This window comes from Mercenaria mercenaria, chromosome 16 (genome assembly GCF_021730395.1).
Source record: "Mercenaria mercenaria strain notata chromosome 16, MADL_Memer_1, whole genome shotgun sequence".
Classification (NCBI taxonomy): Eukaryota; Metazoa; Mollusca; class Bivalvia; order Venerida; family Veneridae; genus Mercenaria; species Mercenaria mercenaria.
In genome coordinates, this window is record NC_069376.1 from 58,879,798 (window position 1) to 58,906,820 (window position 27,023).

At 35.6% G+C, this 27,023-nt stretch overlaps 2 protein-coding genes across 2 annotated transcripts; one reads left to right on the forward strand and one right to left on the reverse strand.

Annotated features, from left to right (window-relative positions):
• Positions 1 to 1,721: 1,721 nt before the first annotated feature.
• On the reverse strand, positions 1,722 to 8,537 carry LOC123540890 (uncharacterized). Its single transcript, XM_045326216.2, has 3 exons — positions 8,122 to 8,537; positions 5,792 to 5,938; positions 1,722 to 4,171 (listed from the first exon to the last, which is right to left on the reverse strand). The coding sequence occupies exons 1-3, from the start codon at positions 8,342 to 8,344 to the stop codon at positions 3,981 to 3,983; spliced, it is 561 nt and encodes a 186-aa protein (XP_045182151.2). The 5' UTR covers positions 8,345 to 8,537; the 3' UTR covers positions 1,722 to 3,980.
• An 11,262-nt stretch (positions 8,538 to 19,799) lies between these two features.
• Positions 19,800 to 23,512, forward strand: LOC123541471 (uncharacterized). The gene is made up of 3 exons (XM_045326996.2): positions 19,800 to 20,129; positions 21,532 to 21,678; positions 22,305 to 23,512. Exons 1-3 carry the CDS (start codon positions 19,925 to 19,927, stop codon positions 22,517 to 22,519), a joined length of 567 nt encoding a protein of 188 aa, XP_045182931.1. The 5' UTR covers positions 19,800 to 19,924; the 3' UTR covers positions 22,520 to 23,512.
• Positions 23,513 to 27,023: the final 3,511 nt, after the last annotated feature.

Consider the following 27,023-nt stretch of genomic DNA (forward strand, 5'->3'; position numbering starts at 1 on the left):
AATCGCTGTTGCCAATATCTAGATATTATGAGCATCATACTTGTCGTTTGCTCGTTATATATTTCATGTTTGCCTCATGTTTATGATAAATAAATACCTTTCATTTAGCATTCATATTTTACATATACTGATTATTGTCATAATTTTGCAATTACATGACTGACTTGTTCCTTGGAAGGTTTTATCCCAGTGGCGTCCGTAACCATGATACGAACGATTACACTAATATAGGTGACCATGGTTCAGAAAACCGCAAATGCTTTATTGTCTATGTATGTATTTCATCTTGGTTGAAAGTTTTTGATAGAAGAAATACGTTTGTTCAAAATATATTATCAGCATTTAAAGGTATATCAGACCGAAAGATTTCATTTAAAAATTAGAATTATAACATGTAGTTTATATAAACATAATATCCATACACATAACACTATATCCATTAGTTTTTAAAAAAAGTACATGTACTTTATACGTTAATAGGTCCGTCTAAAAGTTTTACTACACTGCCTCTTCACAAATTATATACATACTTCACATTCCAATGCCAGAACGAGGCTGAGATTGGTCAGTTGTAAACATTATCTCATAGCAAGTGAGAATATACACTGTTTTCGACCAGATAGAAAAGAAAACAACAAAGCAATAATTACTTTTGCTGTGTTCCAAATTTTTCAATGTTTAATGGTGTCCTTTTAATAATATTTGAAATACTTTTGTATGTTTAACAAATAATCAAGGCCTTCGAGTTGTTTATCGTCTGATTTACCACGGTTCAGAGTTCAGATGCGTAGGAATTGAAACAAGAAGGCGTTAGCCCGAGTGGTTAAAATACTGAAGCATCTGAACGATGAACCGTGGTAAATTAGACGATAAATCATAAGAAGGCCTTGATTGTTTTCATTCTGACATGCTCATTGATATATTTTAATAAATATTATACTGGACTTCATTTACGTGAGGAATAATGTATCGGACGTCATGCGGCAATTTGACGTCATAATTGACGTCATAATGCTCTCTTACCGGTCCGCGCGTCAACCGTTGTTTATCGCAGAATATACAGAGCTTGATTTTCTTCTTTGTTTAACTGGAAATCAAATCGAGCCATATTAGAATGTAAGATAGATTATATAGCTTTAGCAAATAATATAGTAACACTTATCTACTGTATGATAAAAAAATCAAGAGGGATTTATTTTCGATGTATTCATTGACTGCATTCACTGAAAAAATATTTATTATTTCTTTAATTTTCAAAACCCTTTCGAAAAACATATGATCTTTCTGAGCGAGGGTACATAAATATAGTTCTTTTGAAACGGTATGAGATGTAGGGTTGTATAGTTTCCTGTATATCACGTAACACGATCAGCCATCTGCAGCAATACCGTTAGCTTCTGTTGAAAAGTAAACGTCTACCAGTAGTGTATGTCCATATTTACTCTTAAAAAGTTTTCAAGTTGAATTTTAAGCTACATGTAAAATGTCGTCATTTGAACAAAGTCGCTGCTACATCGCATCTACATAGAAACAATAAGAGACTTTACTTGCTGGAGATACAGAGATACAACAAAGTGTTCATACACTGTAAGTTAAGAGGATAATAAAAGTAGACACATCTCATTAATTTGTCACAGTGTTCTGGCAGTAGATCATATGTCAATACGCTAAGATCCATTTTATGTACTGGTCTACATCTTTTAAATACAATAACCAAGACAGCGTATTAATCTTTATTTGTCACACTGATGTACAAAGTCATACAAAGTAAATATACAAATATAACAATTCAAGGTAAGTATTGTCAGTCCTAAGCAGGAGTTATAAAGAGACTATAGTAATGAACCATGAATGAATTCTAACACATTAACTATCTAACAGATACATTTGCTGATCTGTTAATTAAAACTGTCTTTACTTGAAAATTTTAAATGTACGAATGAAACTGGAAATGGGTACTAATGCACACTAGTTAAAAAGGTAGTATGAAAATTATGTACTCTCTGATCAGACCAGAGCTTGGAATGAATAAAATAATGGACATGGATAAACCTTTTGCACCCGAGGACTCTAATTCTTAATATTTTCTATTATTATTACGTAAAATGTGCACTTGTTTTTCTTATTTCTGTATAGCAAGTCTTACCGCTATCGATTATCAACTTGATGCATATTCTTCGGAAAGGAAAACTTTGGCAAAAAAGATTTATTAAAATGTGCGTCTATAGAACACAGGTGCCCCCAACTCCTGTCACTGTACATGGTTTATGACTCTAGGTGAAGTATTGTTTAAGTATATGCAACACAAGCTTTAAGCACTTTATGTGTATTTTTTCACTAAGTGAAGGACCATAACTCCGGGCCAACTGATTAAAATCACAAAGAGAACACCACGTGTACACAACTGTACATGTTCTATAGTAATCCTCTAATATTATATGACTCTAGGACAACAAATGAGAAACAAACTTTTATTTTTGACTAAGTCAAGGGCCATGATTCTGGTCTAGCAAAGTTAAATTCAAAATAAGTTCACATGCTTGATGATATTTCTACATGGTCTCAGGTCTGTATGTGAAATAGTTTTACGATAAGCCACACAAATATTTTGGCACTTTATGTGTATTTTTAACTAAGTAAAGGACTATATAATAATTCTGGTCGGTTTAGTGAAATCCTTAACAGAACACCAAGTGCGCAACTTCACACGCCATATAACAATTCCCTCATTTGTTATTACTCTAAGTCAAATATACTTTTTAAGATACATGCGACAAAAACTTATATGCCATTTTTGCATATTTTTGACAATCGAGGGCCATAACTCTGATCTGACTGACAGACATCCGAGCCAAATTTCTAAGTACACAATTTTATTTGCTGAATAATATTCCTATGATGTTTCATGAGATATATGTGACACAAAATTTTATGCCTTTTTATACATATGAGCCGTGCCACGGGAAAACCAACATAGTGGCTTTGCGACCAGCATGGATCCAGACCAGCCTGCGCATCCGCGCAGTCTGGTCAGGATCCATGCTGTTCGCTAACGGTTTCTCTAATTGCAGTAGGCTTTAAAAGCGAACAGCATGGATCCTGACCAGACTGCGCGGATGCGCAGGCTGGTCTGGATCCATGCGGGTCGCAAAGCCACTATGTTGGTTTTCTCATGGCATGGCTCATATTTTGACTAAGTCAAGGGCTACAACTCTGTTCTGTCTGAGTGATATCTCTAACAAACCCCAATGTGCACAATTTCACATGATAAATAATATTCCTGTAATGTTTCATTATCCTGGCTTTATTAATTTTTAAGATACATGAGATACAAACTTAGGTCCTTTTTATATCTATTTCTGACAAAGTCAATGGCCATAACTGTGGTCTGGCTGTAACAGAACCCAATTAAAACGTCAGATGTACAGATACTTCCCGTGCTAAATAACAATCATGTGAGGTTAAATGACTCTGGGTCAAATACTTTCGAGATATGCACGACAAAAATTCGGATGGACGGATGTACGGACGGACAAGAGCAACTCTAAGTGCCCCAACCCAAACAGAATAAAAACTTTTTTTTTTTTGGGTGGGTGGGGGAGGGGGGGGGGAGGGGGCACAAAACAATATGTGAAAACTATATTTAGTTATGAAACAGGTTCTGAAAAAGAGCTTTTATGTCGTTATAAATGTTTGCACTGTAACTACAAGATGTTCATTTTCCAGAGCAGTACAAAAAGACATTTTCTGAGATCTTCACTTATACCCTCATAACGACCAGTATCAACACTACAGGAGCAATTTCGCATCTGAAGTCAAGTCATATCTTCATGATTAAAACTGAAAACAACATGTCTTAAAGGGTGAGACTGAGCCTGTCGCTTCTTATATTCGTATCCTACTGATAAAATAAATCAATGTCATTCCTTGTTCTAACTGTGAGTTTTAGATTTACACCTCCGGATAAGTAAGTCCCAGCTTTACCGGAGACCTGGAATCGTCCTGGCGGCGAGAAAGTATAGCACTGCAGCAGCAAAACTTAGGATCCCTGATACAATGCAGAGGCCAAATGCTGCATGGGGTTTCACATCTATGTTGCTTTCTGAATCGATTAATTTTTTCACTTTGTTATCAGCCACGAAGACGACTGCGCCGATTATCATAAGCAAACCTGCAAAAAAGGGCATTTTGTCATTACTGATGTTCATGCAATGTTGATGAATGCAAACAATACTGGAATAGTAACCATGGTAACTGGAAACAGTTCATACCGATTGAAATCAATTATTTTCCCAAGGGATTGTATCCCTTAGTTATAAAGCATCAAAGCATCTTAGTAGCAAAATATCTCAGATTTTCTCACGATTTTTCTACTTCATTTTAACCTTTACCCTGATAAATTTCGAAATTGGACTAGTTCATCATTCAGTTTGAGCAGTGTCACTTATTATTCAGAGGGGTGTTCACTGAAGGTTTACTGACTGAATAGCGAACAGTGTAGACCAAGATCAGCTTTCAGGGCAAATCACTTGCCGGTTATAGTTTGATACTGAACAATAGGATGGAATATACATACATTGATCAGCCACGAGTTTTTTTAAAGAAAAGAAAATGTTTTTACATATGTCGTATTGTGGGCATAATTTGTCGCGTTCTCGTGCTGGCAGGGAAACAGGATAGGGCAAAGCAACATTTTATCGCGTTGTAGTATTGTAGGGGCCGCCACGTGACAACTCGAGGTCATAACAACAAATGTCGTGTTGACTTTCTGGTGAAGGTTTTTTTTTCACTTGTCAGCCTTCTTGTTTAACATTTAATCTAAAATGAACTTGCCACGTCATGTACATCAGCTTCTATTAAATATCAGGATCTTTATTGGTAAATAAATTACGCCATAATGAACACTTCCTTTTAAACATGATACACCTTACTTGCATTACTTGATTATAAATTGGTGATCATTTACTGGGCCACTAACCTAACTGGTGATTATCACAAAACGGAAGTTGCAACGGGAAACGGAAATGTCCATTAGCGTTGGTCAAAAATAAGCTGATAGCTGTTTTGTTAATATGTTGATTTGCTGAATTCGTACGGTCACGGTCGCGGTTTCATAAAAAAGGACATTTATTTTCTGAGTCCAGTAGAGCTTTAACCTGTAAAACTGAAATAGGCATGGCGTTTCCTTGGTTGTCGACGAATATACGACCGCTGTTTGACCTCAGTATCACGTTCTTTTCATGATATAGAAGACAAATTGACACTATTTAATCTACTAGGGTTTATCTTCTTTTTGAAATAATAATGACTGTTCTATATTGAGGCAAAATATATATCCATGAAGCATAAAATAATGTAAAAGTCCTTTCTGTTGTTCTCTTGTATGGTTGACATCATTGGTGTAATGCAATGAAGTTTTTAATGTGTATTAGGGAATCGATCCAAACAATTTTCGGGATCGACATGCGATATATACCGAATGAGATATACTATCGAATTAAAAAAGTGGTCTTCCGACACGTGCACAGAGCGTCTGACTTCGGATATTTTGGAAGAATGCGGGGTTTCCTGGTGCGTAATAAGCGTCCACATAACTTGTCCGAACCGCAACGTCTTGCACATCAGTACAAATATGGGCAGTATTGTTTTTATTCTAAAATCTACATTTAATAACCCTTTATACAAATTGATACAAACGCTTATTTCTGGGCAAACTGATGGACTGTAACAATTCCCGATTGAGGCATTGCCTTATTTTACAAGCCAATATAAAGCTAGTGTAGCGACCTACCTGCAATAAAGGGAACGGGTGAAGCAGCATATAGCAGACGGTTGTCGTCCTTCTTAACAAACATCTTCAAGCAGACGACAACTGCAGCCGCTACTGTTACAAGGATGGCCAAAATCTCAAGAGCTCGTGTCGCTTTGAATTCAGATGCTGAAAAAATATTGAATAACGTGTTTGTTTTTATACAGGTATTGATGTTTGAATGAACAATACTTCAAACTGATAGATTGTATATGGTTTCAGTCATAATATTTCGAAAAAAACTCTAGTAACATTATCTATTTGATAACCAAAATGCATTTTTATATGCTTATGGAAATTTAAAGTGGCTATGAATGCATTGTCTGACAAGAATGTGATCGTCTGCGTTAATAATTAATTTATTAAAACTATAATGGCTCCAGATTTATGTTATTTTTTAAATTTATAAAATACCAATAAGGTTGGAAGTAGTATATAACAATGAGTTGGGGAGAGTTGGGACAATGGTGCAATGGTGGAGCCGGTGGAGCCTAGGGGTTACATAACGGGTCAAAGGTCAAGGTTATGACTCACCCGGGATCATTACGCAACCATGATGTCATCTAGAGGGACTGACTCATTATTTCCTAAAACCGTTCGTATTAGATAACGGTAAACTAATTAATTTTTCTTTATAATCTAACGACCGGATATTTACGACCTAACTATCGATTCCCGACTAGCGTCAATTTTCCTATCAAATATTTGACCTAACGGTATAGAAAAATCGATATACCCTTACTCCACCTCATTATTAACCCTTTAACGCGTAGATTCTATACTTAAGGCCGTCGGCAACCGACTCTTTAAATATAGAACCACAATCGCTTCAAGAACGCCCCGGTTCAAAGCGAAATGTATTCGAACTTCTAGAGCTAACAGTTTAACAAAGGTACAACACAGAGTCATTATTAAATTTTGATGAATCTATTGTATTGACCGATTCAGTTTTTGTCCTAGCTAATTCATTTTCTGTAAGTTTAAACGTAAAATGCCATAGGGAGCGTGATCATTTTTCGTCACGGTCGTGACAGTTTTTGAGTTCAGTTTTACGAAATTTGCTTATATTTTCGCGTATTTGCCGAATTTTGTATTCACCGAGTCCGTTTTTATCCCAGGTAATTCATTTTCTGTAAGTTTAAACGGAAAATGCCATAGGGAGCGTGATCATTTTTCGTCACGGTCGTGACAGTTTTTGAGTTCAGTTTTACGAAATTTGCTTACACTTTCGCGTATTTGTCGAATTTTGTATTCGCCGAGTCCGTTTTTATCCCAGGTAATTCATTTTCTGTAAGTTTAAACGGAAAATGCCATAGGGAGCGTGATCATTTTCGTCACGGTCGTGACAGATTTTGAGTTCAGTTTTACGAAATTTGCTTATATTTTCGCGTATTTGTCGAAATTTGTATTCGCCGATTCCTCCAAAAGAGGAAAACGTCGTTCTTTCGTTATTGCGGTGGCGCCAGAACGACAGAACGACACTGGCAGAAATCAGTCACCATAATTTACTGATATGACACTGTAACCAAAGCGCCCTATATTTAGTTCATGCATTTGACAAATTCAAGTTTCCTGTTTCTTTCTGACTCGCCACTTGACCAGGTAAGGTTGTAATGCCGACATTAGGATTTTGTGATGTTTAACATATACAGACGTTTAAATGTACATTTTTTTTTAAATTATTCATTGATCAACTTTAAAAGCTACTTTTTTAAAAATAACGCCGATTTCATCAGCGCGCACTTCAGAGTGGCACACTATGGAACCACATCTTAAGTTATAGCCGACAATTTTTGCGTCAGGCGCTCTGAAATGTTTCGATATTTTCTTTCGTCTAAGTTCGTAAAGGAGAAAGAGAAAATTTTAGTTATATTTTTCATAAATGAAATTTTGAATTTCTAAAGAGACAAGTGCATGAAATGATACACTGACGAGGACTTCTCTTATTTTGTAATTCACACTTCCTTTAGTACACAAGCCTAAAAGGCAATAACCATTTTTGATTTGTGTTGGTTTAATCTCACACACGATCGTAGACCACATCGCAACTTTCCAGCCTTAAATGGTGCCTTTCTGGGTATTACTTAAGCCACCAACAGGCACCGAATTCCGTAATCCAGCTTGGTGACTTTTTTATATATAAAAATTCTATACCACGAGCCAAGACTTAAAACCAAAGTGGTGAGGGCATGTGATTCGATGTAAGTAACCTAAACCACTTGGTAACGGAGACTCCAGTTTAAATAACGAAAGAAGGACACGCGTTGATGTGACCTCGTGCATTCTAACAATAAAAAAACATTTGTACTTACGCAATGAAAACTCTTCTATATCATCAAATGACTTGCACATCGAAATCACGGGGCCATGGATGATCTCAGGCATGGTCGCACAGCTTTTCCACAGTCCAAAGTTGATACTTGTCCCTGGTACACCCTGTATACTGCCGGAATAGAACCAGTACGGGATGGCAACACCCACTACATTCAAGATTAAAGCTAATCCAGAGACACACAGTCCTATTTTCTCATACATTTTATTTATTTCTATGTAGCTTTTAAACGATTTATTTTTTTTCGCAAAAATACAGATAACTTTAGCTAATGTTACCCTTTAAACAAATATAAAACTGAGTAACACTGCACCCTGAAGAAGGTTGTCATGCAAAGGCGATTTATAATGATAAAGCTGAAAGCACACCTTACAATTGATTAAAAATCTTATCTTAACGAAGGAGCGAGATAAAAACAAATTTCGTTACCCTGGACATCATTGTACTTAAGACTTTGATTTACAGGCACCTTAAACCGGGGTCAATAGATAACATAATCTATGGCTCACCTTAAATGTCGTTAATCATACTTAACCTGATCATTTTCCGAAAACAAATGGGGCACGCCAATTTTTCGAAATTTGGTAAGTTATAAAATGTGTGTGATATCGTTAAATGTCGCACCACCGCTAAATGTAGCAACTACCGTTAAATGTCGCGAGGTTGTCGTGATACTGTAAGTGTATTAATATTAGCGGAGTACTAATTTTCGCGCTATTAGCGGGATCGGACATGCTCTATTTCATGTCTAGCGCTAATATTAGACTGAAACGAAAGGCTTTTCTGATAAAAAAGTAACATTTATCGCATCGAAAATGCCGTTATTACAATGCAACAGAACACAGAGAAAAACATATTTATTGTGTAAATATGACAATAACTGCATTCCTAACTCATATTCTGCAGAAAGTTTTGAATAGAATAATTAAACCTATTTGAACATTAGTGCAAAAGTCATCTAATTTTGTAAATTAAGTTGCATTTTTATCTTCGCCATTGTCCATAAACATCGTATATAACACCTTCGGAGTAGATGGGCAGTTTGCCTGGTCGCGCTAATTCCGAGTGTCACCATAACATTTTACTGCTTTGAAAACAAAGTGTGAATTTGAAAACAAACAATTATCACCATTCTGCACTGTATACATGTGCAAATTTACAGTATACAGATTAACACTGATCTAAACGAATGTAGATTTATTTGCGTGCCTGGTCGATTTAATAACATTATTTAATACGAGATTTTCCACTGTAAGAGAAGAAAGAAAAAGAAAACAGATCAACATGTATAATATATATATTGCTTTTTATTAAAAAAAGAAGACTTAATACAACTGCAAACATTATTAAGTAATATCTTTAAAGAAAAAACGTGTATATACAGTCCCGGGCAAAACTGTTTAACACAACGGTCACGTTCGGGCCATTCCATATTTCATCGGAAATTGGTGTTTCAGATTGGCTATTTTAGTGCTGCTGATACTGCGCTAATAAAAGTACGCGCTTATAAGTCGAAACTACTCAATTTTCAGGCGTTTGCGCTAAAATTTAGCAGTATGTCGCAACCACTGCTAAATGTCACAAAAATCATCTGCCTGTAACGCTAAATAACGCAAGAATCTGCCCACCGTTTTGTCGCAACACAAACGCTAAATGTTGCACAGGAAAAGAAGAATAACTAAAAGATGAGTTCAACAGTCGTTTCAACTTAACTAAAAGATGAGTTCAACAGTCGTTTCAACTTAGATATTACTTTCAATGGTTTTGAACTCGAGGTAAAATTAGGTGAGTGTCTGCGTGCATGCGTGAGAATGCATTCAGTGGATTATGGGAAGGGCTTAATGACATACTGTTCTGAACTGCATGCTATTAATTATCTTGAACGCTCATTATCTTTCCTCGAGCGCAAGACTTCTTATCTCGAGAGCACGATATCTTGTCTCGGGAGCATGATATCTTATAGCGAGAGCAAGACATTTTATCTTGAGCGTACGACATCTTTTTCCGATCACTCAATATTTTATTTCAGATAAGATGTCGAGCGCTCGACATCTTATGTCCATGGCTCGACATATTATATCGACAATACGACATCTTATATCGAACGCACGTCTTACTATCTCGATCGCACAACATCTTACCTCGAGCGAACGAGATCTTATTTCGATCGCACGACATCTTAACGCGAGAACACGACATCTTATGTCGAGTGAACGACATCTCATGGCGAGAGCACTCGACATTTTATCCAGAGTGCGTGACATCTTATTAAGTCGCACGGCATCTTATATGGAGAACAAGACATCTGATCTCGAGTGCACGACATCTTATCTCCATCGCTCGACATATATTCTCGATCATACGACATCTTATATCGAACGCACGACCTATTATCTCGATCATACAACGTCTTATCTTGGGCACACGACATCTTATTTCCATTGCTCGACATCATATCTCGATCATACGACATCTTATATCGGACGCATGACTTATTATCTCGATCGCACAACATCTTATCTCGAGCTCACGACATCTTATTTCGATGGAACGACATCTTATTTCGATCGCTAGAGATAATTCTAATAAGAACTAGAATGTGTCTGTAGGACACAGGGTGTGCCCCCCACTGGTACATTTGTCACAAATAAGGGGCAATAATTCAAATGTCTGTAGTCTCAGTTTGAGGGTATAGCCTCAACAAACATTTTATGAAAAGGATTCATTATTCTAGGCCATATACTTTTTGAGCTATGTGCATCACAAACAAAGAATCCACTATTTTGGCTATTTCAAGGGCCATAACTCTGTAATAAGAGCTAAGATTCTTAAGAAGAATGCCAAGTGTGCAAGGTCACATCACGATAAAGACTTTCTGAATTTACATCAAATACTTTTTGAGCTAGGCACATAATTAGGTGAAAAAGTGCATTTTTTTTTGCTATTTCAGGGGCCATAACTTTAAAAATAGGGGGTGGAGCCAGCCAAAAAATTAGAGATGTGCAAGTTTATATCATGATTAAGACTTATGCAAGTTTTCAACCATTTATATTAAATACTTTTTGAGCTAGGTGCGTCACAAAGTGAAAATGTACATTTTTGACTATTTCAGGGGCCATAACTCTAAAAATAGGGGGCGGACCCAAATGAAAAATAGGAGGTTCGCAAATTCATATCATGATTAAGACTCATGCAAGGTTTCATGAATTTATATCAAATACTTTTTGAGCTAGGCATGTCACAAGGTGAAAATGTGCATTTTTGACTATTTCAGGGGCCATAACTCTGAAAATAGGGGGCGGAGCCAGATGAAAAATAGGAGGTGCGCAAGTTCATATCATGATTAAGACTCATGCAAGGTTTCATGAATCTATATCAAATACTTTTTGAGCTAGGCATGTCACAAGCTAAAAATGTGCATTTTTGACTATTTCAGGGGCCATAACTCTGCAAATAGGGGGCGGAGCCAAATGAAAAATAGGAGATGCGCAAATTCATATCATGATTAAGACTCATGCAAGGTTTCATGAATCTATATCAAATACTTTTTGAGCTAGGCGTGTCACAAGGTAAAAATGTGCATTTTTGACTATTTCAGGGGCCATAACTCTAAAAATAAGGGGCGGAGCCAGACGAAAAATAGGAGGTGCGCAAGTTCATATCATGATAAAGACTCATGCAAGGTTTCATCAATTTATATCAAATACTTTTCGAGCTAGGCGCGTCACGAACTTCGGACGGACGGACGGACGGACGGACGCACAGACGGACGGACGCACGGACAAGACCAAATCTATATGCCCCCACCACTCATGGGGGGGGGGGGGGCACAAAAATAGGTGTGTGTCCTAAACATACCACCGTACTTCATTTTTATGTAGGTGTCATAAAACTAAAACTAAACATTTATATTAAGATCAACTTATATGTAACTGTTTAATACATTTATTTCATATGTTTAGTTTTGGGCATATAGTGGTCATGGCTGGATTCAGATGATTTAAAAAAGTAATTATAATATAAATTCAGACTGAATTTTCTTGCCCTGGCAACGGCAGCAAGTGTTTTATGATAGCTAAAACGCCAAAAGGTGAGTGAACGCCACCTTCCGCCAAAGCGGACTTTCATCAAACACTAACAGTTCCTCAGCCATGTCAGGTTAGGGAACACTTGTTGACCTGTAAATAAAAAGTGTTTAACAGCACCAGAGACGGTGCTTACCATAATATTATAACCTTAAGTTGATACATGACAGTCATCTGATGCATAGTATATCGAGTCCTCAGTTATATCCGGATGTTTCGTATAAGCACCATCATGTTTTATCAAATATGTCCCTAAACAACTGTTGATTCTTGAACGCATCTTATTTGCCACGACGTTATTTGAAACAAAAGGCCAAGTTCGTCTCAGCAATATTTGTGACCAGACCAGTTTAGTGTGTGGCATGAACTTTAGCCAGTCTTTTACCAGATGTTTTACTGCCCAAGTAATTTCCAACGTAGAAAGTAAACCCAAGTCCTCACTGCTGAATAATCAAAATATCTGGTTATAATTAAAATTTAACAATTATCCGACAGTGTCTTTTAAGTCGGAAATTTTCATACCGCTTATATATTCCCATGGTATGCTGTAATGTAAACTACTGAAACCCAGATTTGGACCCTCAGGGCGAGACTGTGCTGTCTGTAGGTCTCCTCTTACGAGTGAGTCACCAATAATCCAAATTTAGGGTATTTCTCTCTGAAATTTTATTTTTCATAGCTGTTAATACTTGATTCTATAAAGTTGCAGCGCAAAACACAAAGGGAGACTAATTTGCTAATATTACTCATAGGTACATGTTTCATCGTTAATTTTTAGGCTTATTTCAATCCGTCAACGGTATTAAAATAGAATAGTTAAGGAAACAAAAAGGTGTTGCTGGCATTTACATTTACATATGGCAACTAAACACAATCTAACTAAAGTACTTGATCTTCTAAACGAAATTCACTGAGCAAAAATTGTAAAATTTTGGTTGCAATGTCTGTTTAAAATATTGGTAATCAGTGTGCGGAATCCCAGGATCGGACACAAGAACAAGACCATTCTACCTTATTGACATTCCGTATCCTCCCGTTTAATCAGGGAGTCAGTGGCGCAGTGGTTAGTAGCAGTTTGGACTGCAACGCCAGCGATCCGCGTTCGACTACCGGACCTGGATCGATTCCCGGTTGCCCGACTAGTGTTCAGTGCTGGGTGATTTACTTTAATTTGGTACTGTTTCCAACAGTATCGGTCTAGACTGGATGCTGGGGAGGTAAATGACGCCTGCCGTAAGCTTGGCTGGAAATAAGTTGTTTCATCCATTCCAGGTGGGTCTTTCACCGACAAGAAACTTTACTTACTTTAAGCGCCCCTTTGGGGGAGGGGTGGGGGGGGGGGGGGGAGGGCGTTACATTTTGCACCAAGAGTGCGTTTATTTCTGTAACAAAATAAAAAAAAACCCTAAAATTTTGAAAAAGAACTTTGTTGTTTTATACTGCCTAAAAAGTAAGTATTTACGCTAAAATAAATTGTTAACTCCAACAACAAAGTAAATATGTTACCACCTTCAGTGGCGTAAATACGGTAATAAGAAACCACTGGCCATACGCATTTGACCCGGTCAATCCATTTCCACATGTTAGATGAATTTGTTGCGCATAATTAGAGGGTCGCAATCGGGTTTGTTTTCACATATTGACCATGCATTCGAAGGTACTAATAAACTTTGATAATGTGGCAGTTGACCTAAATCCAGTCGACACTGTTTATTTTCCAATACAGATAAATCCAATATTTGCTTTACAATGGATCTATGACGGACTATTTTTGAACACCCCTGGACTTATTGGATTCAACTGCCACATTATCAAAGTTTATTAGTAACGATACCATTTATTTTGTTGTTTACATGTAAATTTGCTGATATATGTCGATCTCTTTGTACATATGTTATGCTCTTCAAGAATGGAGGAAATAAAAGAACCAATCAATCATCCTATGTAATCCGCGGAGCGCGTTCAGTCAGAGAGTCGCCTCAATTAGGAAATAATAAGTTTAATGTCAGAGGTTATTTCTAAGGTCACGGAGTTTAATTGGCCAGCTGGTAATGACAACAGTTTTCGAGGTCAGTTGCTCAGACAAGTGTGACTTACCGGCCCTAAGTGTTCCTTTTCAACACGCCTGGTAAACTACAGAGCTACCTCTTTAAGAGGTATACGGTAAACTGCTCTGTCGCAACTTCCGAGGGAGTGCACGTCGCGATAAAAGAAACATCAACAAAGTTGAGTGTCATCATACTTTTTGCATTTTTACAAGCAGTGTATCGAATATCAAAAATCAGGGAATGGTAGGCCATGTAGATATGATTTAACTTTACAGAGAACTTTAAGTTTGCTAATTCATTCTTAATTTGTGGTTGTGGTGATATTTACCAACAAGCTGATTTTGCAGTAAATTTGGCCATTTCGTCATGAATGCACTTTCATTGTCAAATATTTACATTTTAACTAATATTAAGAAGCAAACCGAGTAGGCGTGAGATAGCTGTAAAATATACAATGCATTTGGAAATAAAATATGTACTGAAAATGGTTGGGGAGTAAAATTATTCACTTTTTATTGTGAGAGATAGCTCTGTCGTGAAGGAAGTAGTCATGTCGCTAGGGAGATAGCTCTGTGTTGCATGAACAGAGGTCTTTGTTCATAGTTTAAACGTTTTAATACTGACTTTGGGTTGTCCTCATTTGAAATAATATAAAGTTATTGTTCCATTTGATATACATGTACATATGTATGAATTTTCCAAGTATTGTTTTGATAAAGTTTTTTTCATGAGGTTATAAGGTAATAATTGTAAATTTTGAATAGTTGTACATTCTGTTAACTTTTTTGCTCAGGTGAGTTATTGTGATCGTTCGATGTCCGTCGTCAGTCGTCTGTCTGTCTCTCCGTCAACATTTAGCTTGTGTATGCAATAGAGGCTGTATTTTTCAATTGATCATGAAGTTTAGTCAAAATAATTGTCTTATTTAACCCTAGGTCAAGTAAGAAAATGTATTATCTGGTGTAAAAACTAGGTCACTAGGTCAAATTAAAAAATACCTTTTCTATGCAATAGGAACTGCATTTTACACTCTATCTTTATGACATGTGATGAGAATGTTTGTCTTGATCAAATCTAGGACAAATTTGAATATAGGTTAACTGGACAAAAAACCAGGTCACCTGGTTAAATCAAAGGAAAGCTTTGAATATGTGATAGAGGCTGAAGTTTTTCAATTGATTTTCATGAAATTTGGTCAGAATGATAGCCTTGATGAAATCCAGGTCAACTTTTAATATGGGTTATCTTGGATAAAAAACTAGGACACAAGGAAATATTAAAGAAACAAATTGTGTTTGCAATTGGAACTGTATTTTATACCGGATCTTCGTGAATTTTGATCAGAATGTTTGTCTGGATGAAATCTAGGTAAAATTGAAATATGGATCATCTTGGATAAAAGAAAACTAGGTCATCTGGTCACTTGAAAGAAAAAACCTTGAGTACGCAGTAGGGGTTGCATGTTACACTGGATATTTATAAAATTTAGATTGATGGCCTCTAGACTGTTCACAAGCTTATCCTTTGATCTGGTCTACTAACCTAGTTTTTGACCCCACATAATCCAGTTTCAAAACTGACCTAGAGATCATCAAGACTAACATTCTGACTAAGTTTTATAAAGATTGGGTCGCAAATGTGGCCTCTAGAGTGTTCACAAGGCAAATGTTGACGGGCGACGCAAATTTATTTATTTAATTTAGTCTCTTCCATTTACAAACTACAAGTAAATACAAATATACAACATAGCATTAAAACATATGCAAATGGCCATTCAATTTTAGAATTATAAGAGACATAAAACGGTAAAAATAATATTACAAACATCAAAATCCACCAAAATCCACCAGATGACTTAAAACAGTACAAATTTATACGTTTAAGCATGTGTGTGCTCATGTGTGTATGTGTGTGCTTGTGTGTGCTTTTGTGGGTATGTTTGTTTGTGTGTGCTTGCGTGTGAGTGTGAGTGTCAGTGTCCATTACTTAAAAAGTATACAGACGTGTGTAAATGTGTGTGTGTATAATTGGATCTGGTGAGACAAAGTTACCTCAAAGTGTACTAGTATGTTAAGTGTGGTAGTCAAACCGGACAATGACCGGTCACAATAGCTTTCATAAATAAAAATACTCATGGTCGTGCGGAAACACGATTCGCACGAGCGCGGGTATTTTCAATTCATGAACACCTCCTACTCGGTTAGTAACCTACACATAACTCCTCCCTCTATTTCTATTCTATTCATACCGAGGTAAAGTGCTCACAAGCGGTATCACAAACAAAACGTACGTGCCTATTGTGTAAACTAGGTCAATTGCATTTGGCAGTCCTGATTGGACAGTCTGTTTTAAGTAAACATTAATGCTTGACAGTTTTGGATCTGTCCATTCGTAATTATTCGCACCTGCCATTGTTTGCTTAACAAACTATTTCATACTCTTTCACACTTCATCAAACCATAGTGTCAATTAACACCAATTATCAGTTGCACTGTCATATTGCTTTTTCACAAGGACACTTTTATTGACATGCGGTACATAAATAGAGACAAATGCGATGCTGGCGATTTATGAATTAAAGCCCGCGCAAAACTGCCTTTTTGCCGTTTGCGCGCAATTTCATGCTAGCGAATTTAAATCATTTCACAGTACACGTTGTTTTCTCCTAATTCCGCAATTTAAAGATGCTAATACTCTTACGTCATAATATGACAAAATTCAAATTATAAATTAGAAAGATAATTTTACTCAAAAGCTGATGACACGACCCTTTCAACAAACGCAACTGATTGGTTCAGATAAACAAGATAATTTCACGCATCAAGTTTTCTCTAACTGAATTTATCTTTTTTATAGAAAAAGTAGCACATGCGATTGTAAGAAAATATAGCTCGCTCGCTTAGATCAATAGTGAAAGTGCAGATCTATTGATCATGTGCTTTGAGTTTGAACCCCCTGACTATTTTACAATAAGGCGTAAAAAAAAAGTTGTTTGTTTCCGGTGACCCGACCTACCCTATTTTTTTACCGCCGACCCTAAACTTTTTTAGCGGTAAAATCGGGCCGCATATTTTTGCAAATAAGTATATTATTATTTTTTATAGCTCTTTGCACGAATGGACTACTCCACCGATCGGGCGAGTGGTTTTTTCGTGGTAACTTTACCAAATTGAGAAATTACATGAGGCACAATTACCTGGATTGACTGGAATTTACCCGCGAATCGTAAAAATATCAAAACGTCGTGCTGGTAATTTTCCATTCCACAAGCACGTGCGCCCTATCGTAATATCTAATTTACATCGCGGTTACTTTTGACACAAAAAACGCGCATAGTGCATTCATTTTTTAATATAATCGCTTCAAATTTTCAACACCGTTTGAGAACTAATACAGTTTGAGTTCTATAACAATTTTAATAAGATATCCACAGGAATGTAGGCAAAATTCTTTAAAAACGATCAAATTTTCATATAATGTTTTGTAAAATTTCTAACAGCGCGATCTTGATTATTTACTTCTTTCTTAAAGTAAATAAACGGTACATACTATGGTAATACAATTCAGACTTTTGACCAGAATGTACAAAAAACACAATTAAAAAATCTTAAATAATGAAAAAGCGGCAGCAATTTAAATACATGGAGTAAAACGATTTTTGGCAAACAGATTTCTGTTAGCACGGCAGAATAGGTTACGTGACCTCGTGAACGTAAATAGAAATGTGGTTTTAAAATAAAGCAGTATGATGTTGTTGCTGATTTTAGTAAATTTTAAATTATTCATTGTACATGTTTTTTTTGACACAACACTTTGTTAGATATTCTTTTCAAACAATAATGTAAAATTCCTTGAGGGCAAATAGGTCACAGAGGTAGGCTATCCACTATTATCGTTCACGGTTTGACACATTTACATGTCAGTTTATTCGGGATATTGCACATTCGCTTTTAAAAAATTAAAGAAAAAACTTTTTTATTGATTTCTTCTCAACAATTTAAGGAATCGAGAAAGTGCGATTAGACAGTGATGTGTCACATGGCGCGAAAACATGACGTAATGCCATGACAATCTCGGGCAACTATACCGCTTTGATCTCCACTTCAGATGCCATAATAACCGACACACTTCTTTTAGCTCTTTGAGGGGGTGTTAATTGATGATGAAAACAAGGCTAATTACTTAGTTTATCATCAGAATAATTACCGATAATTGTTAAATTTTTTTTTTTCACTTTCAACACGGGTCGACGTCGGGTGGATGATGATTACTGTGTCCATATTTTGGGACACTTTACAAAATAATTATTTTTCGGGATAACAGATTGCTAGTCTTCCTTTTTTAATTATTTTAGAAATAAGCCCTGTTTCTTTGAGTCAATTGAAGTTATGACGTTTGGAGGTCCACTAAAGTCTGAGCAGGTCTACTAGATTTCAGCAGTTGGTGGACCTGCTGAAAAAAGTTAAGGTCGAGGCCTGCAGAGGCTTGAAAAGTCAGGTTTTAGATGGGATTTATAGTAGTAGTAAGACGTTGAACAACCACTTGCAGCTTTAATAATTCACAATTTGGGCATACCAGTCAAAACTTCATTGTGTGGCATTTCCAGTTTTTTAATCCAGAATTTTAGATTGGGGTAGGGGCTGATGGTATTAATCTCAATGCAGATCAAAGATGCAAATCATATTCCTGGCCAGTGTGCTTTTACTTGGTTTTAGTTTGAAATATAAATGTTGGTTGTTGAATAATATTCAATATTAAAATTATATTATTTAAAGAGAGAATCCACAGCAAGATTTCATTCAAGTTTCACCTTTAATTAAATATAAACCATGTTCTCCGCAAGTAATTGCCAACTTCTCCGCATGAATTAGCGGCGTAGAATGAATGATATAGGACACAACGATCCTATGACCACTTGATCCGTAGATCGACTGCTCTACCTTGAGCTAATCGGATGGGCTTATAAATCTGGAAATGAAAAAACAACAACAACAAAACGCAAACATGTAAAGCAAATATTTATTTCATAATATTTAAATACACAATCAAACGGCATTTTATATTGCTAAAACATCATCAAAGTCATTGTACATCCGGGTGTAAATCAAACATAACAATAGGATGCATGTTTATAAGGTTTATAATCTCCCTGTTTGAAACTACAGTAGTGTTACATGCAGGTTAAAAAAAAAAAAAAAAAAAGAAAAAAAAAAAAAAATGCCTACCTACCTACCCTATTTTTTTTGGCCATGTCACTGGAAACAAACAACTTTTTTTTTTAGGCCTAAGTCTATAGGAGGACTTGATAGTTAGTTGCTGAGAACAAGTTAGTACTGGTGTTGAATCCAAAATTACTTGTTGAAACGGCACTAAATAAAAATCAAGCACAGTGTGTGTTGTTAAAATATTTAATTATGCGCAATTACGCGCGCACGCATGCACGCACGCTTACGCACACATATGATACGTATCAAAATGTCTTCTTTTAAATATTTGAGTATACCAAGCTGGTAAGTCAATTAAAGAAGGAAATGTAACAGCATGTTTATTAGAGAAAGACATTTACTGGTCAGCAATAAATACTGACAACTCTGGCTACGGTAAACATAATCATGTCATAACTCCGCCACTCGAACCACGCGGCAGCAGAATGCTGGCTGTAATAGGCATTGCGTTAAATGGACTGGCTCTAATTCTTGAGGTTGTAGGAGTGATAATACCTTACTGGTTTATTTGGTCTACTTCGGTCCACGGACTCACAGCCAGTATCAAGTTTGGACTTTGGAAATGTTGTACAGAAGTGCCGTTGCTAGATTCAGAATGTACAAGTTTGGAAGATATTATTCATCCGATTTGTAAGTAGAACGACTTTCACCTATTGAATGTATAAAATTTGTGCAAAATGATTAACGCCTGGCATTTGTTTCCATTTTATAGCATTGAAAATTTGAATCAGTTTTTTCTCTGCATTTATACTTAATAAAATCTAACAAATGTATATCAACATACAAATAAATACTGGTTAACCTTTAGCCTGCTGGCGGCATGAGTCCGTAAATTTTCAGTAAACACTCCTTTGAATAATAAATGGTATTGCTGAAATTGAATGATGGACCTGTCCATTTTAGAAATTTAGCAGGGTAAGGGTTAAGAAAACAACAGTAAGTTTGTTCTTTCTTCGTCTAATTTTGGTCCTTGTGAAACAGAACGACATAGAAATTTTATTTTATTATATATAAAGTTTGAAAGCACATCACAAGAACTGACTGGACTACAATATATGTCCTATTGACTGGACTACAGATAATATCCTGCTGACTGGACTACAATATATGCCCTATTGACTGGACTACAGTTAATATCCTGCTGACTGGACTACAATTAATGTCCTATTGACTGGACTACAATTACTGTCCTACTGACTTGACTACAGTTAATGTCCTACAGACTGGACTATAATTAATGTCTTACTGACTGGACTCTAATTAATGTCCTACTGACTTGACGACAATTAATGTCCTGGACTACAATTAATGTCTTACTGGCTGGACTACAATTAATTTTCTCCTTATTGGGCGACAATTAATGTCCTACTGACTTGACTACAATTAATGTCCTACTGACTTGACTACAATAAATGTCTTATTTTTCCGAAGGCATTATGATCAAATGAAAAATAGCTCGACATTATGTTTTTATCATAAATCATACGTAATTTATAATATTTCTAAGCGAATGATCTTTGTGTAATAATAATATATATAAAAAACGAAGTTGACTAAGATTCATCTTATAATTTATCACATGTTGACACTGTCAAGTAATGAAAATTGTGCATTACTACGTACATACTAACCCGTCATATAAATTGTATTGGTTGATACTAAGGAACAGGTGGTTGCAAATTGATTAGGGAAAGGAAATATTTTACATGTTAACATCCAATAATTATTCCAGTTGCGGGATAGTTAAACACTCTCTTGGAAACAGTATCATAAAAATGGCCGTATCTTAAGTACTTTCTAAATATTAGAATCACGAGGAAATATTATACGCATGCGTTGCTAGGCAACACTAAATGACACTTTAAAGCCACAATATAGAGAAAATAAATATTTTGAAGGCTACATAGGTTGGATATTTCTATGCACATGAATGATGAAGAGAGTGTTACTGAAATTTGTTATGTTTATTTCTTATACGGTCATTATGCTGTTATGCAGTCTGAGAAAGGAAAATAAACATTGTGCATTTCAGCTAATCAAATCAGAGTTACCCGTGGTCTCGAAATACTCTCTGTTCTGACCACTGCAATGGCCGGAGCTTTAGCATTCCTGCGAGTAGTCACAAGGAAAGACAACAGACGTTTTGTACTTGCGGCCGGAATAAATGCTGGAATAGCAGGTAATTGGCTGTGTCTGCTGTTGAATAGTAGTCACTCCTCATGTAAATAACGATATCAAAATTGTATAAAAGAGACAGATACGTCTACGAAATAAAAACAGAACATAAATCAGTATTTTCTAATTTAAGTTGATGCAGTTCGAGAAGAGATGAATTCATACTCTGTGGTTAAGGTCACAGTGCTCCATGTTTTAAATAATTTATTTTGTCAGGTCACAGTGCTCCATGTTTTAAATAATTTATTTTGTCATGTCACAGTGCTCCATGTTTTAAATAATTTATTTTGTCAGGTCACAGTGCTCCATGTTTTACATGTCACAGTGCTCCATGTTTTAAATAATTTATTTTGTCAAGTCCATAGCTTATGACCATAATAACTTAGAAGACGATGTGAAGCGTGCAAGCCCAACTTTCAAATTACTTTTCTTTTCATATTTATTTAAGTTATTTAAAACAGATGGATAATCAAGGCCACCCCCATCCTCTCCCCTCACTTTTTTTTTATCTACCACGATATTCGTGATATAATTTGCTACAAAAATGGTAACTTCTGCAGAAATCTGATACAGCAGTCATATATCAATACATACAGTTGTATTTTAATGCAGTAAGTTTTGATGTTTCAGGTCTCCTCGCAATTGTGGGTGCTGTAGTTTTTGCTGTCGATAACCAAGTTGAGAAATATTTAGAAGAACACGCATTTAAAGGACAGACAAATTTGAAACTGCACTCCGGCTTTGGCCTGTGTATCGTTTCAGGAATTCTCAGTTTTATCACCGCTGTATTGTACATATTAGCTTTTTGTTCTAAGAGTAATATAGTTCACAGTATCGGAACATAATGTTGTAAACAGCAGTGTTTAGTGAAAAGAAGTTTAACGGTGTTCAACTTGACTTTGAACACGTCACGGACTTGGAGTAAAACTATTCAAATTCTCAGAACGTTTAATACATTTTAAATATCAACAAGGTGCATTTTCAAATTCTGATTTTCTAACATGGCTGCCCGATCAAAAAAGTATGTATCTTATCAATAAACACACGAGTTATGAAATCGTTTGATAAAACTTCAGAATTTTTATTGAAGGTCAGTCTTAAGTACAAATGTAGGAAAAAAAAGCCCACTGGAAAGGTTCATTTTAATCTGTTTTCCACCCAAATGATGTCCTGATAAATCTTTTGAGTGGTGTTTAGAGCCAGTTAAAGACCCACAACGACCTAGTGACCTACTTTTTCCTCCCACATGAACTTCGTGCAAATCGGTATAATACAGCAATTCTACAAGATGACAGGCGGACAATTTAGGCCCGCCCTGAATTAAAGTGTTTTCACAACTTGATCTGCAAACTTATTCAGTCATTCTCTTGCCAGTATAATTTTATAAACATAGAATAAATAATTCAGTATGTAATAGTTACTGATATTATCCAAAAGGATAACAGAGAGATGTATGACATAATCATGTACAGAATCGCGTAGAAGTTATAGCATTCTAAAGTATGTATTTTGGACAGCTATACATGTTTAAATGCCATACGTGTTATTACTGTGCTGCTGAAATAATTTTAGGACTATTTCGGGGGCGGTTGTTTACTGGTTGCTTGTAGGCAGATCATATTAAGAGAATCTGAACCGTATTGTTAACTCTGGAGATAATCGCCCCAAAAAACAATTGTTTCAATGTATCTTTATACACATGAAAAGCTAAAATAAAACTTTGCGTAAAGAATGTTTTATTATTTATATGAATGGTGACATTTATATATGGTATCTTTAGTTCTTGCTAACCAGCTGACAAGATCATAATTATAGTAAATATATGTATTTGTTAATTTCAGAGCGACGTTTTGAACGTTTTGATGTTAGTAATCTCTTTATCCAATTGTCGTATGATATTAGACTGGTTTTACGAGAACAGCAAAAAATTCCAATGTCAAATTTATTATGTAATGCAGAACAACAGAAATAAATATGCTGTACCTATGACTTCGTTTGTATAAAACAAAACATCATTTTACAAACTACTGGAAGCCAGGGTTACACATGTTTATTTGAAATATTATATGATTTCATTTTTCATTTAAAAAAAAATAGATAATGGGTGTTCAAGAAACTGAATAATTATGTATAATTGTTAAGCCGGCCGACCAAATTTTAGCTCTTCATTTATTTTTGTACAGAACTGTTTATTCAAAATTTTATATGAATTCTTGTATCAAAAATAACTTGTCATTATAAAGGAGGTAGGTTACCTTCATATTTGTATATGCGCATGTCCAACCGGAAGCTAACGTGACGATTTACGACGACGTTTACGACAAACTAAATGTGTTTGTATATTCATTTTTCTGAAAACAAATCATGAACCTGTCTTCGATCTGATGCTTTATGGCTTAATAATGCAGAAATAATGAATAAATTGCTGCAGAAACGCTTCAAAACAATGTTGTCTTAAAATGACGTCATTGACGTCATGACGTTACGTGTCAGTTACCGCGCAAAATTAATAGTTTTTATCTTGAAAGTACGTAATTCTATGCATTTTCTTTATTTTAACTATTTTCAAATAACCATTATTTGCTTGAATATTTCTTATGGGTCTATTGCTCTGAATGATACTCAATATTTTGCTTCTTTTATGTAGTTATATTGAAATGTTATGCGGAATGTAAGAAAATGGACGAAGATAGCCAATGTTATTTGGAATATAGTTGGGTGAAAGGTTACTTATTTCGGCCATTTTCAAAAAAAAATCTAGCAGTTTGATTTGTAATACCTGTTTTTCAGGTTCCGTTGATAATTTGTTACTTATATACTAGAATTTAGATCTAAAATTGTTCAAATTCCAGTAGAAAACTGTGGTTTCTTGAATTAAATTTATGTTACCATGGAAACGAAGCCCGTGACCTATGTATCTAAATGTAAAATTCAAAAGCGTTGACACTGGTCTATTTAAGAAACACAGCTTCGGCTTTTTATTTTCATTTCAACAATATCCATGAGAATAATAGCAGCATGCTGAACGATTTTTCCATAAAAAATACCAGACGAGTGGTACTGCTGTAAGTATTCTAAGCTGTGAAATTTGTTTGAATAAATGCAAATAACACGAGAATATAACTTACGTTAGAAATAATATGTTTTAAAGATACATTAATTAGAAAGATAATCTTATTCAATATCTTTTTATATGAAATTACGTCAAAAAGCAAGATATAAGCTATTTTAAACGCCTCTGTTGCCATGGTTACTTTAAACTTTAAGAAAAATAGGGTACCATGTAAAGTGCTTGTTATTTTGCTGATAATATTACCTAAATATTCCATGCCGGTCACTAACAGAATGGCACTGAAGCCGTCGAAAACCCGTATTTTTATTCATAGTTGTTTAAAAATGAGAGAAAATGCGTTACCATGGAAACACGAGCCCCGCGACATATACATTTTAAGCTGATGTTAGAAAGCTAACGTGCATTCTAGTAAAATTATCAATTATGCAGACTTCTACGGATATCATTGAAACTAAAATACACTGAAAAGTGTTAAATATCCGTATTTTCCTTCTTCTTTCAATATGAAATACCTTTTGAGGGTCATGTTCTTCAAACCTTGATAAAAACTGAACTTGAAGGGACAGAGAAAAAAGAAATTGAGATTGTAGTAGTTAAAACTTCATATAAGATGAAATTAAAAAAAATGCTGCGGTTCAACTAATTTGAATTTACCCTTGTAACAAGGTAACCTACCTCCTTAACAGATTGTAAGAAAGACTGATATATGGTTTTCCAGAAAGTACACGTATCTCATTGTTAAGGCGGCCGAAAAAATGTTAGCTCTCTGTAATAGCTAAATTGCGTATTTTGAAAAAGGACTTCCACCAGAATGATTCTGTCTCATTGCTTTTAAATAGACAGCGTTGAGAGCTAAAATATCTTTTTAAAGACTAGTTTCAATTGACAGTCGTGACATTTTTCTCATAATGGCTAATGTATTACTGCATAAACGTGGCAGAAAAGTAATCCAATAAACAAGTGCAGGAATAGTAGTATTCTATTTATACCCCCACCAAACATGTTTTTTTTTCGGGTGGGGTGGGGGGTGGGGGCTATATTGGAGTCAGTTTGGCATGTCCCGCCCCGTCCCGTCGCGTCCCATCCGGGACATTTTGTCACGAAATCTATTATGCTTCTCTATCTCAGTTATTACTAAATGGATTTGATTCAAACTTAATATAGATGTCCCACCTTATCACCCACATCATGTGACACAAGGTGCATAACTCTGACACCAATGTTTCACGAATTATACCCCATTTTACTTAGAATTTAAGGTTAATTTTGATGCATTTTCACTATATCTCATTTATTACGAAATCCATTTGATTCAAACTTGAAGTAGTTGTTCCACATCATCACACACATCATATGACACAAGGTGCATAACTCTAGCACCAATATGTCCTGAATTATGCCCACTTTTTGCTTAGAATTGTTTTGATACACTTTCACTCTATCTCAGTTATTACTAAATGGATTTGATTCAAACTTAAAACAGATGTTCCACATCATCACTCACATCATATGACACAAGGTGCATAACTCTTGCACCAATATGTCCAGAATTATGCCCCCTTTTTGCTTAGAATTATATCTATATAGTGTTTTGATACACTTTATCTGTACCTCTCTTATTATTTGATATTTTTTAACACAGACTCAAGCTATTGTGCAATATTCATCCACCATTGGAGTCATTAAACACTCCAGTGACCGTTCTTGACAGATTCAAATGTTTTTGGTACACAGGTGTAACATCATAAAATACAATTTACTGTTTTTGGTACACAGGTGTAACATCATAACATACAGGTCAAGTTCGATTTAAATTGCACCTTCTTGTGGCCATGTCTTTCTAATGGTTGCCATTCTTCTGTGACAAGACCGTATTGTGGGGGTATTCGTCACTCCTGTGACAGTTCTAGCTTTGACAGTTTTATTCTAACAAATGGTAACTGATGTCCGTCCGTTACATGTGAGATTATAAATAAAAATGTGATCAACAAAATCGGCTTGCCTTTAAATGGATTTTGATACAGCGACTGTATCGCAAAATTCCAAGCTCACTTCCTAGGTTGGTCACTAGATCAGCATTCAAATTTTAGCGGTCGACTGGCCTTCACTTATCATTGGTGTTAATGACGAGTATTCTTGACCGTTAGAGGGGGCATTGACCTAAATGGTCGGCCATTGAACAGAATTCCTCGAAGTGATTGTAACCAATAACAACTCTTCGGCCAACTGATCAGTGATCCGTCGAAAGTTGAAAAAAAAGAGGGGGCCTTGACCTA

Bases quoted from the DNA above. Each gene is read 5' to 3' on its own strand.
- LOC123540890 (XM_045326216.2), bottom strand. From the start codon at position 8,344: ATGTATGAGAAAATAGGACTGTGTGTCTCTGGATTAGCTTTAATCTTG. The intron at 5,939-8,121 runs GTAAGTACAAAT...ATATTTTTTCAG, and splicing joins TATAGAAGAGTTTTCATTGC to CATCTGAATTCAAAGCGACA. The intron at 4,172-5,791 runs GTAGGTCGCTAC...CCTTTTTTGCAG, and splicing joins ACCCGTTCCCTTTATTGCAG to GTTTGCTTATGATAATCGGC.
- LOC123541471 (XM_045326996.2), top strand. From the start codon at position 19,925: ATGCTGGCTGTAATAGGCATTGCGTTAAATGGACTGGCTCTAATTCTT. The intron at 20,130-21,531 runs GTAAGTAGAACG...TGTGCATTTCAG, and splicing joins AGATATTATTCATCCGATTT to CTAATCAAATCAGAGTTACC. The intron at 21,679-22,304 runs GTAATTGGCTGT...TTGATGTTTCAG, and splicing joins AATAAATGCTGGAATAGCAG to GTCTCCTCGCAATTGTGGGT.